Source organism: Phyllobates terribilis, unplaced genomic scaffold, assembly GCF_046119375.1.
Source record: "Phyllobates terribilis strain yellow unplaced genomic scaffold, ASM4611937v1 Scaffold_9__5_contigs__length_417890890, whole genome shotgun sequence".
NCBI lineage: Eukaryota > Metazoa > Chordata > Amphibia > Anura > Dendrobatidae > Phyllobates > Phyllobates terribilis.
In genome coordinates, this window is record NW_027362769.1 from 400704004 (window position 1) to 400716450 (window position 12447).

A 12447-nucleotide genomic window follows, 5' to 3' on the forward strand; every position below is an offset into this window, starting at 1 on the left:
CATCATTACATTACATGAACATGTAACGGGCTACTGGCTCCCATTGACCGAAGGATGTCGAGACATTAGAAATATCAAACACAATCTAAAATGTTCCTCCTTTCCTTTAAACGGAAAATAAATTAAACTTTCTGTTCAACGTATAGTTTTATAAACTTTTTTTTTTTAAACATTTTTCATATCACCATCTTTATAAAAAATCATCCTGAATCTTTCAAATTTAACTTGCCATTAGAGAGTGGTGGATCAATTCGCAGGACTCTGGTCTATCGACCAGGTCAGTAGTTTCTCTAACAGAGGCTGGAAAATCTCTTTCCTTCCGGGATTCCTGGGATGGCTTTTGATTAGCCAGGGCTGTCATGGGCCAGGACCGTGCTGGGAATCCCAGAAGGTATTGGATTCGTAGAGCTGCCATCAAGTGGCCAGAGACTACTAGACTGGAGTTCCGCAAATAGATCTGTCCATCTCTAGTTGCCACCCAACCTAACTTCCAGGTCTGTAGAGATCACATCTCCACAGTCTTATCATTATTACCAAAGCAGAATTACAATGATAACAGTTATATATTGATAACACAGGACCCAATAATCACCATAGGCGATAGACAGCTGTTCAGATTGCTCAAGTCACAAAGCATGCCGTAGAAGACAATTGGTAATCATAGCTCACCTGCTCTCCCTCCCTGCACAATGACCTCTGCACAGATCATAGAGAATGCCTACAAGACTCTGACATTAAATATAACAAGTCATCATCACAGTTATCTCCTCTACCTCTCCGCTCAGTGACCTCTGCACAGATAATGGAGAATGCCTACAAGACTCTGACATTAAATATAATAAGTCATCATCACAGTTATCTCCTCTACCTCTCTGCTCAGTGACCTCTGCACAGATCATGGAGAATGCCTACAAGACTCTGACATTAAATATAACAAGTCATCATCACAGTTATCTCCTCTACCTCTCCGCTCAGTGACCTCTGCACAGATCACGGAGAATGCCTACAAGACTCTGACATTAAATATAACAAGTCATCATCACAGTTATCTCCTCTACCTCTCCGCTCAGTGACCTCTGCACAGATCATGGAGAATGCCTACAAGACTCTGACATTAAATATAACAAGTCATCATCACAGTTATCTCCTCTACCTCTCCGCTCAGTGACCTCTGCACAGATCATGGAGAATGCCTACAAGACTCTGAAAATAAATATAACAAGTCATCATCACAGTTATCTCCTCTACCTCTCCGCTCAGTGACCTCTGCACAGATCACGGAGAATGCCTACAAGACTCTGAAAATAAATATAACAAGTCATCATCACAGTTATCTCCTCTACCTCTCCGCTCAGTGACCTCTGCACAGATCACGGAGAATGCCCACAAGACTCTGACATTAAATATAACAAGTCATCATCACAGTTATCTCCTCTACCTCTCCGCTCAGTGACCTCTGCACAGATCATGGAGAATGCCTACAAGACTCTGACATTAAATATAACAAGTCATCATCACAGTTATCTCCTCTACCTCTCCGCTCAGTGACCTCTGCACAGATCACAGAGCATGGCCACAAAACTATGATACAGTATCTCTGAAAGTTATTAACAGAAGCTCAGGCAAGATTTCCTCTCCTGTAATCATATACAGAAAAGTAAATAAGAATTCTACACTCAGACAATAAAAACAGGTTTGAAAAAAAAAAGTTTTAAATGACAAAATAATGTAGGAAATATATAATTTTTTAAATCCTTTTATTTTAATTTTAAAAATAAAAAAAATAAAAAGTAGCAAGAACTTATGTTCTGACTTTTTTGCTGAATTTGCTATTGATAAAAGAAAAAAAAAATTCTTATTAAATAACACAAAAAAAAATGTTCATGTGTCAGAAACAAAGTGAAACTAAAAAGTTTTTGGGAAGAGCAATTTTCAAAAGTTAAAAATTTCAACCGAATAAAAGAGATGTGCCGCTAAGAAACCGACTGCCGGGGTTCGCTAATAAGCGGTTTACGATATGGTCCCAAATGATCAAGAGTGGAAGCGTGCACTGGTGTAAGATGGGACAAATTCATCAACAATGTGGCACATCTTTTAGCTCCTGTACGCCACTCTAATGTAAGTTATGATGGATTTTCTGGCCGCTCTCATCCAAGACCCCACCCGGCTAAGCTCCATTAGCCTTTTCAAAAAAGTAAGATGGGACTCGTATAAAAAATGGCAGAAATCTCTAAATTTTTGCACCATTTCAAAAAGTTATATGGTAGAAAATTTAAGAAATCCATTTGATCAATCAGAGTTTATATGTAAGGGGCGGCCATGGTCGCTCAATACAAGTCTATTATTTCCAATTAGAAGATGACTTTAGAGACTGTTTCTAGAGATGACCCATTGACTTCTTTGAGAGAGTGTTAAGACGTACTCGCCATACTCCACCCAGTTGTTCAGCATGTGTTCATTCTGTTATTCCAGTAGCCAGTTATACCTCATCCCCGGCCCCAACCAACTATTCTGTATGTGGGTCCCCAATGGTCAATAACCGGATTGTGGGGGGTACGGATGCTATGGATGGACAATGGCCATGGCAGATCAGCTTGCGGTATTTTGGATCTCATATCTGTGGTGGGTCTCTGATCGCCAACCAATGGGTCTTGAGTGCTGCCCATTGCTTCGAAAAGTAAGTCCTAAGGGGTAATCTATATTATTTCCTGAAAACTCCAGGTGATGTCACTGAGAGCCTCTATTTTTATGTTTCCTATTTCGCAGCTCCAGGAACCCAAGCTATTACAGTGTTTACTTGGGGAAATACCGACTGTCGATTATAGACGGCCATGAATACTACGCCTATGTACAGCAAATTATAACTCACCCCAGATTTGTGGGGATAATGGGGCCAGGAGACATCGCCCTGATTAAGCTGACTAGCCCTGTCACCTACACCAAGTACATTCTGCCTATCTGCTTACCATCATCCTTGGTCACCTTCCCTTCCAAACTGGACTGCTGGGTAACCGGCTGGGGAGACATCAACTCTGGAGGTAAGTCCTTCATGACACTTTGTTTCTCAGTTTTGTGATGTCAACGACAAGTGACCATTGGAAATTCCACAAGAACGAGACCGTCAGCAGTAGTCGAGAGTCTCCCCCTGATTGTTCCGATTTACGAAATTTCTCAATGGCGTTACCATCTGTGATAGGAAACTTATGGGCACTAGATAGGTGGAGAACTTCACGTCACCTGATGGCAAATGCAAAATAAAATCCATGATGGACAACATTTCCATCTCAGAGTCAAGGGAACATGGTCGAAATCTCTGTATAACGTACCCCAAAATTGTTAAGGAGACACCAGTATCTCTAGTCATGGATGTAAAAGGATAAAGGGGTTCTCTACTGTGGCCAACATTACTTGATAGAAAGGTCTCTTCATTTGAAACAGTTCCCAAATTGTGCTCCTGGTGGGACTGTGATTTGGGGGTAAATTTGGCAGTAGGTGTTACATTTACATGCAGAGCCACCACAGGAAAGTCATTATTATTATTATTATTTATTATTATAGCGCCATTTATGCCATGGCGCTATACATGTGAAAGGGATATACATAGCACAAACAATTACATTAAATTTTGAACAATTCAAGTCGGCGACTGGTTCAGGAGGAGCGAGGACCCTGCCCGCGAGGGCTCACAGTCTACAAGGGATGGGTGAGGATACAGTAGGTGAGGGTAGGGCTGGTCGTGCAGCTGTATGGTGGAGCGGTGGTTACTGCAGGTTGTAGGCTTGTCGGAAGAGGTGGGTCTACAGGTTCCTTTTGAAGGTTTCCACGGTCGGCGAGAGTCTGATGTGTTGGGGTAGAGAGTTCAGAGTAGGGAGGATGGAGAAATCTTGTATGTGATTGTGGGAAGAGGAGATAAGAGGGGAGTAGAGAAGGAGATCTTGTGAGGATCGGAGGCTGCGTGTAAGTAAGTATCGGGAGACTAGGTCAGAGATATATGGAGGAGACAGGTTATGGATGGCTTTGCATGCCAGGGTTAGGGTTTTGAACTGGAGTCTCCGGGCAATGGGGAGCCAGCGAAGGGATTGACAGAGTGTGAGCATTGACAGGAGAGTGTGAGCATTGACAGGAGAGTGTGAGCATTGACAGGAGAGTGTGAGCATTGCACTGCATCTATTCATATCAATGGGTTATCTGTGTATTGTAGGACAGGCCAGGTCCTCCAGATCTACAGACACTCTGCCCAAAAAATGAGGATCCTTTAATAAAAATATTTTTTTCTAAATTAGACGACCCTGGCAAGAATGCGTCATAATCATAAGACCAAAGGTTAATCGGTCCATAAATACCTAATGAGGGATGAAAAATGGTTGGATTTCCATATATTGTTGGCCATTGATTATGCCTAGACTTGATGAGAAGTCTCACAATGTCTTATGTAACTCCACAGTGAATCTACCGTATCCCGAGACTCTTCAAGAAGTGATGATGCCACTGATTGACTCCAAAACATGTGATGCCATGTACCACATAAACTCAGCTGTGAATAAAAGCACAAATATTATCCTGGATGACATGATATGTGCCGGGTATAATTACGGGACACAGGATTCGTGCCAGGTACACCAAATTATTCATATATCGTTCTTCCATTTCATATTGTATTGTAGTCACTCAACGCGTCATGTCCACCATTCAATTGGTCACCGATTCTGCTTTCTTTCCATCCAGGGAGATTCAGGAGGACCTCTGGTGTGTAAAGTACAAGGAGCATGGTACCAGGCCGGCATTGTCAGCTGGGGTGAAGGCTGTGCTCTGCCCAACCGTCCCGGGGTCTACACACTCACCACAGCCTACCAGACCTGGATACAAGCCTACATCCCAGAACTTAATTTTACTAACCTGGAAATCCCCATAAATGGAAGTGACAAGCGTCAGGGTCCAGAACCGATGGCTTTGATTCTTCTTACCTTGATTTTAATGTTTTTTAGTTTTATTTAAGTAACGGCTCCAATAAATATTAAGAAGCACATCAGAATTAAACTAAGAAACAGACGAGCTCTCAAAAGGTCTCATCTTCTGCTCTTCCTTCGTAGGATATAATACGGGAGGACAATCTGTCGGAATCACTAGGATTCTTGATAATCAGGAATTGTTTCTCCAAACTCCCTGCGGGTGTGAACCTGTCAACATGTGATGACCGCGTCTCATCCAGAGAAAAGGAAAACAACAGCAGTAGTTTATTTAATGAATTGCATAGAAGACATATGGGACTGCTGGGAAATCCATTAATAAGTGCAACATCTCAAGTCATAGATAAAACAGATTAGCAAAATGATGAGAGGAAACTTGCCTTGGATTTTACAAAAAAATTGTATTGCTTCATTTTAGTGATTCACTTTGTGCAATTGTTAAGGGCCTTCTGAAGGTTTGAAAAATAAAAAAAAATAATATGCTCACCTCGCCGCTCACCTGTCGTGCCACCACAGCTCCCAGCCCGGTCTTCCTCTGGCTCTGGGGTCTCCTGGTCTTCATGACAAGCGATATTCTCTTCTGTGTCTTTCTTCCCTCTCCACCGGCTCTCCTGAGCTGAGGAGGCCTCAAACAACATACGTCGTGATATCCGGAAGTCACAATGTGGATCATCTAAGTGTGCAAAGTGAAAAAAGACCAGGCTGATCTGGAGGGAACTGGTGGAAGACAAGGCTGGATCTGGAGGGAACTGGTGGAAGACAAGGCTGGATCTGGAGGGAACTGGTGGAAGACCAGGCTGGATCTGGAGGGAACTGGTGGAAGACCAGGCTGGATCTGGAGGGAACTGGTGGAAGACCAGGCTGGATCTGGAGGGAACTGGTGGAAGACCAGGCTGGATCTGGAGGGAACTGGTGGAAGACCAGGCTGGATCTGGAGGGAACTGGTGGAAGACCAGGCTGGATCTGGAGGGAACTGGTGGAAGACCAGGCTGGATCTGGAGGGAACTGGTGGAAGACCAGGCTGGATCTGGAGGGAACTGGTGGAAGACCAGGCTGGATCTGGAGGGAACTGGTGGAAGACCAGGCTCGGAGCTGTGGCAGTGAGGTAGAAGAACAGCGAGCGAAGTATACTGTGTGTTTTCATTTTCTAACCTTAATGTTATTACAGTCTCTCCGGACCATAAAACATTATAAATTAGGCTGATTCTATTAACATTGAATAAATTCAAAGCAATTGGAAATTCCTGGTCAAATTGGAGAAAATTTTCCTAATTCCAGCAGATTCGCTTATCACGAATAGAAACCTTTTATCAGGATAGAAGAAAAAACTAAAACAAAAAACAAAACTCCTCTCAGAACACATACAGCACACAACACGTAGTTCATAAATACACTTAGATGAATCTCAATGTATGTGCAACGACTTCGTTACCAGATGACGCCTTGGCTGCAAAAATCCTGAAATTCCAGAAAATTTGAGGCGACCATGATTTTTTTTAAAGATAAAGATTATTATGACTGTAACAATTTTATGTTCTCGGGTCACAGTGAATGCTGCTGATGTATTCATATCTGAATTATGGGCTGCAGACATGGATCACTTATTATCTTAATGATTTGTTATGGTTTTCTAATGTGTCTGTACAATTTTTAGGTCTGATGAGATTTTTTGAGAAGCTTTCTATAAAATATAAAAAATCAAGTTGACCACCCTGGATGATGTGAGTGGTTGTGACATGGTGTGCGGAGAGTCCAACACTCGGTGGGCAGTAGGAGGTGGTGGGGTAGAGCAAGAAGAAAACTTCTGTCTCTCGCCAGACACCAGTTATGTAGAACAGTGTTCGCCAACTCCAGTCCTCAAGGACCTCCAACAGGTCATGTTTTCAGGATTTCTTTAGTATTGCACAGGTGATAATTGCATCACCTACACAGGCAATAATTCCATCACCTGTGCAATACTAAGGAAATCCTGAAAACATGACCTGTTGGAGGTCCTTGAGGACTGGAGTTGGGGAACACTGATGTAGAAGGTGTATTTATTCACATGTTCGATGTACGGACGATTCAACAGCCGTGAATGTTTCTGGTCCTCCTGAGGCCTTCATCAGACCCTCTGTATGAATAGTAGTGTATAAGACTATTACATATAATTATAGGTCCATACATAGAGATTATACTCTAGGAACCATTATTCTAAAGAGACTAACATCAAATTTGTCTTGAATTTCGCAAAAAAATCAGTATTAGCCCAAATACTAATATTTTATGATTCACTTCAAGTGAATGCAACAAGACGGCATTTTTTCTGAATTGAAAATGGGTTAAAAAAAATAAAAACAATTATGCTCATGTCTCCTTGGTCTTCACCATCTTCATGCAGCTCCTGAAAGTTCCCATTCTTTGTTCTTCACCTTCGCAGTTTCGGTCCGGTCTTTGGCACGGACTAGGCACTGCGATGTCATGACATCGTCACACCCTAAGTCTCAGATCATCTGTATCCATGTATTTTGCAAAAAGGGTGGAGTTAAAATCACCAGCAGATTGTGACGTCTGTCGTGAGATTTCCCATATTATACAATATATTGGTAAGTGTTCATCCACAGTAAGGCTATGTGCACACGTAGCGTTTTTGATGCGTTTTTGCTGCGGTTTTCCTGTCGTGGAAATGCTGCGAAAACGCTTGTTAATAGGTCTACCATGCATCACAATGCGAATCCGGAAGTGCTGTGCACATGATGCGGAAATTTCCGCTCTGGATTCGCATTGCGTTAAAAAAACGCAGCATGACCATTTCTAGTGCGATCACGCCGCGAATTCTCACCTATTGACTTGAATTGAAATGCAGAACAACTGCAGGTAACCTGTGGATTTGCAGCATTTCAATTAAAGCCAAAGACTGCGAGTTCACAGCGGTGTCCTCCTGGTCCCCGGCGGTGATTCGCTGCTTCCCGCAGCCAGCGGCCCATTACCCGCTCGCCACCGCTGCAGGGCAATGGGAAGAGCGGAGGCTAAGCACCAGATTTCTGGTTAGATTTTATAGGGGGACCCCACGTCAATTATTTTCTGGGGTCCCTCTGTAATCTATCCAGTAAAGACTAAATAAACAGCTGTGAGCTGATATTAATAGCCAGGGAACATTATTGGCTAATGGCCCCTTCCCCAGCTACTAATGTCAGCCCCCAGCGGTCGGCTTTCCCTCTGCTGTTTATAAAAAAGAAGTGGGAGCCCACGGCATTTTTTTTTTATTTTAGGCTCTGTGTCCATGATCTGGATGTAGCAGTGCTTTGGATGCAAATTTTTGCTGTGTCCAAAACGTTGCATTCTATTGAACACAGGTAAATCCACATGTGTTCACTGAACCATGCAGATTTATCGCATTCAATACATTCTAGTGGTCACATTTCTGTTGCAGAAACTAGTGACTCCGCAAGAGAGTTTGACATGCTGCGGTCCTGAAAGACGCACCGCATGTCAGTGTCCGCAGGTGATCCGCAGCCTCTGATGCACGCATAGTGGACATGGGATTTCTAGAGATCCCATCCACTTTGCTGTAACATCTGGACGCTGCGGGTTTGACGCTGTATAAACACGCAGTGTTAAACCGGCAGCGGCTCCTGTCCATGGCCACGTACCCAAACTCACCAGAGGCATGTCAAATTCTGAAACGGATACACTAGTCTCTACTGCAGATTTTGACCGATTGAAGTGTCATTATATGCAGTGGATTCACATGTACCGACAACAAAAGTGCGGCATTAGAACACTGCGTTTTGGACGCAACAAAAATATGCTGCATCTAAAGCGCTGCTGAGTGCTAATCGGGGGGACGTAGCAGCTAACGAACCAGCTGTGAGATGTTAATTATGACCAGGGACCATGTTTGCAAATGCACCTTTTCAATCTAAAAATAGCAGCTCACAGCAGCCGCATAAATTGCATGAATAGAAATGCTAATGAAGATTGGGTGAATGGGACTAGCTGACAACTAGCTCTTTTGTTTGGTGATGACAAGATGTCAATCAGACCTTTTCATAACAAAACTTAATTAAAGGAAAGTAAAGAGTTAAATAAACACACAGACACAGAGTAAACACTTTATTTGAAATACAACAGACACATTCTTTAATCATTCAAATTAACCAATATACTCACCCCAGTTCTGATGGTAATCCAAAAGTTTAAGCAATGTCCCACCAAATAACTTTATTTAGCCCACAAAAGCATTCATTGATGTACAGAAACACTTAAAAAAAGCATGTAAAAAAACGCATCAAAAACGCGTCAAAAATGCATATAAAAAATGCATGCGTTTTTCCTGACAAGGAGATGCAGAAACGCACAGGAAATTTTTGCTTGAAATACGCATCGTGCGCACATAGCCTTATGCAGACAGTCCCTGGACACTTCTATCCAGAACTAAATCCAACCATCATTGAGGACAAGTCACGGGGGAATATCAGGAGGAAACTCAGGCTTTGATTGGCGGTAATTGCATTACCGTGGTCAGAGCGCTGTGGCATCATGCTGACAGGTGCTGACAGGTGTCAGCATGATGACACAGCAATGACAAGTGACCCGGCGGTAAATAGCTTACCGCGGGTCATAGGTGCCGGATGATGGTACTACTACCACCATCAGCCAGCAGGAGGCCTGCCATAGGAAAGAGTGGGCACATGCGCCGCTGGATGGGAGCAGTAGTCTCTCATCCGCCGGAGTCTGTACTGTGCTGAAAGTAAAAAAAGAAAATTTAAAATGAATAAAAAAATATTAAAATAAAAATAAAACACACTATACTCACCTACACCTGCGAAAATTAAAAAACACCATATACTCACCTTACAGCTAATCCCCAAAGTCCATGATCACCAATAATAAAAGTAAAATAATAAACCAACCTCATCCTTACCTTTCCGACGTCCAAATAACGAGGGTCCCACATAGTATGTGACTGCTCTGTTCATTCGCCAGCAATACACTGACTCAGTGAGGCTGCGCATGCGCAGAGAGTATTTTCCCACGCAAGCAATGAGTTGAACTCAGTTGATATTAATCCATCTATCTATCGATCTATTATCTATCTATCTATATATCAATATATCTATACTAGCTATTGAACAATGCCCGGGTGGCGAGCATTTTTATTGGAATATGCTGCCCCCATCCTTTTTTGTGCTGCCCCCATTCTTTTTTGTGCTGCCCCCATCCTGCGCCATATCCAGAGGCCGGGGGAGGAGTGTGGCGCCGGAGTACGCGCAAGTCCATAGCACGCTATCCAGCGCCATTTTGATGAAGTGCCGACGAACAGCGCGCTATGCGCCGCACTCCTCCCCTGGCCACCGGACCGAACAGAGGCACCGCGGCAGCACTCTTCCCAGTCAGGTAAGTACTTATGGTGCCGGAGAACGCGGTATGCATTCAGTGTCTATGCATACCGCGATCTCCTGCGCTATACACTCCTCTTACCTGTAGAGGCTGTATGTGTTCTTCGGTCTGGAGCCAGATTGCGCAGGAGCATCGCACATGCTCAGTCTTTAGAGGCTTCGGACAGAAGGACACATCTCCCGTTATATTATGGATGTCCCCCAATTCTGTTAAAATCCCCCATCCTGGTATATATGCCTCCCCTTCTTATTATACGCGGCCCCCATCCCATCCCGGTATGCATGGCGCCCCTGATCCCCAATCCTGGTACGCATAATGCCCCTGATCTCCATCCTGGTACGCATGGCACCCATGATCCCCATCCTGGTACGCATGGCGCCTCTGATACCCATCCTGGTATGCCTGGCTCCCCCGATCCCCATCCTGGTACGCATGGCGCCCCTGTTCCCCATCCTGGTATGCATGGTGCTGCTGATCCCTATCTTGGTATGCATGGCGCCCCTGATCCTCATCCTGGTACGCATGGCGCCCCTGATCCCCATCCTGGTATGCATGGCACCCCTGATCCCCATCCTGGTATGCATGGCGACCCTGATCCCCATCCTGGTATGCATGGCGCTCCTGATCCCCATCCTGGTACACATGGCGCCCCTCATCCCAATCCTGGTATGCATGGCGCCCCTCATTCCAATCCTGGTACGCATGGCACCCTTCATTCTGGTATGCTAGGCACCCTTCATCCTGGTATGTATGGCCCCCTTATCCCTATCCTGGTATGCATGGAACCCCATCCCTCATCCGGGTATGCATGGCACCCCTTATCCCCAATCCTGGTATGCATGGCACCCATTATCCCCTATCCTGGTATGCATGGCACCCCCTCATCCATATCATGGTATGAATGGTTCCCCCTCATCCCTATCCTGGTATGTATGGCCCACCTCATACCTATCCTGGTATGCATGATACCCCCTCATCCCTATCCTGGTATGCATCGTACCCCCTCATCCCAATCCTGGTATGCATGGCACCCCATCCCTCTTCCTGGTATGCATGGCACCCCATCCCTCATCCTGGTATGCATGGCACCCCTCATCCCCCATCCTGGTATGCATGGCACCCTTATATCCCCCATCCTGGTATGCATGGCACCCCATCTCTCATCCTGGTATGCATAGTATACCCCTCATCCCCTATCCTGGGATGTTGGCCCCCCTCATCCCTATCCTGGTATGTATGGTACCCCTTGTGATGAACCCGTAGCCGCCATCTTGGTAATGATAAATCATATCCAGGGATGGCCACACTTCAGCAGCCCCCACCCTTGGGACCTTCTGTTAAAACGTCAACTAGATAGTTTCCCCCATCCAGGCTCCTATGAGATAAGAAGCCCCAGGGCCTACTTAACACTTGAATGCTAGGAGCTTCAAAGACTTCGAGAGGAAACACAGCCAGCAGGGGGGGGTGCTTCGTCCATCTGTAACTGACCATTTGTCCCATAGGACTAGTTTCTTTGTCTGTCACAAGCATGGAGGCATAAGATATAGAAATATGAATAGTACACGCATGTTGCGTGGGATGGGCCAATAAAAAAATATCACGGCATCCCGGAGCCATTGCGCACACAAGCCTCTGCGGTAGACGTTGGTACGTGCTCTGGAAGCCAAGATATAGCGCTGAGCCATTCCTGAGGACCGTATGGTATCATAATTGATATCAAAAGGTCGGTTACGGCGGCCCAAATCCATGGGAACCCCTGGGGGTATCCTGAGACCATCCCAGAAGAAGTTATTGGGTTCCTTAAAATTTGGGCTTCTGATCGAAGTCACACCTGAGGGTGGAGACTGAGCCAGCTGACCTCACCAGCAGTGGGCGGGACGGGGCAGGTAAGATAGCAGGACAGACAAGAGATAAGTCAGTCTTGACCCAAGAGTGGTGTGCTGAACATCTGAGCACCAGCTGAGGCCACCAAGGGGAGGAGCAGTTTGACCATGCCGTGGTAGGCCTCAGCCTGTAACAAAGAACCGTGCCTGCGACCGCAGAATCCTCTCCCTGCGTCACAAGAAAATCAAGAAACCGGTAACTGATATGCTGTGGT

The 12447-nt window shown here is 44.9% G+C and overlaps 1 protein-coding gene across 1 annotated transcript in view; it reads left to right on the forward strand.

The window, feature by feature from the left end:
• Positions 1-2128: 2128 nt before the first annotated feature.
• LOC141161435 (serine protease 33-like) overlaps positions 2129-12447 on the forward strand; it is a 139593-nt gene continuing 129274 nt past the window's right edge. The window contains exons 1-4 of the mRNA XM_073646244.1: positions 2129-2306; positions 2473-2677; positions 2767-3038; positions 4445-4614. Of these exons, the coding sequence (XP_073502345.1) occupies positions 2129-2306; positions 2473-2677; positions 2767-3038; positions 4445-4614 (825 nt within the window). The remainder of the gene's footprint in view (positions 2307-2472; positions 2678-2766; positions 3039-4444; positions 4615-12447) is intronic.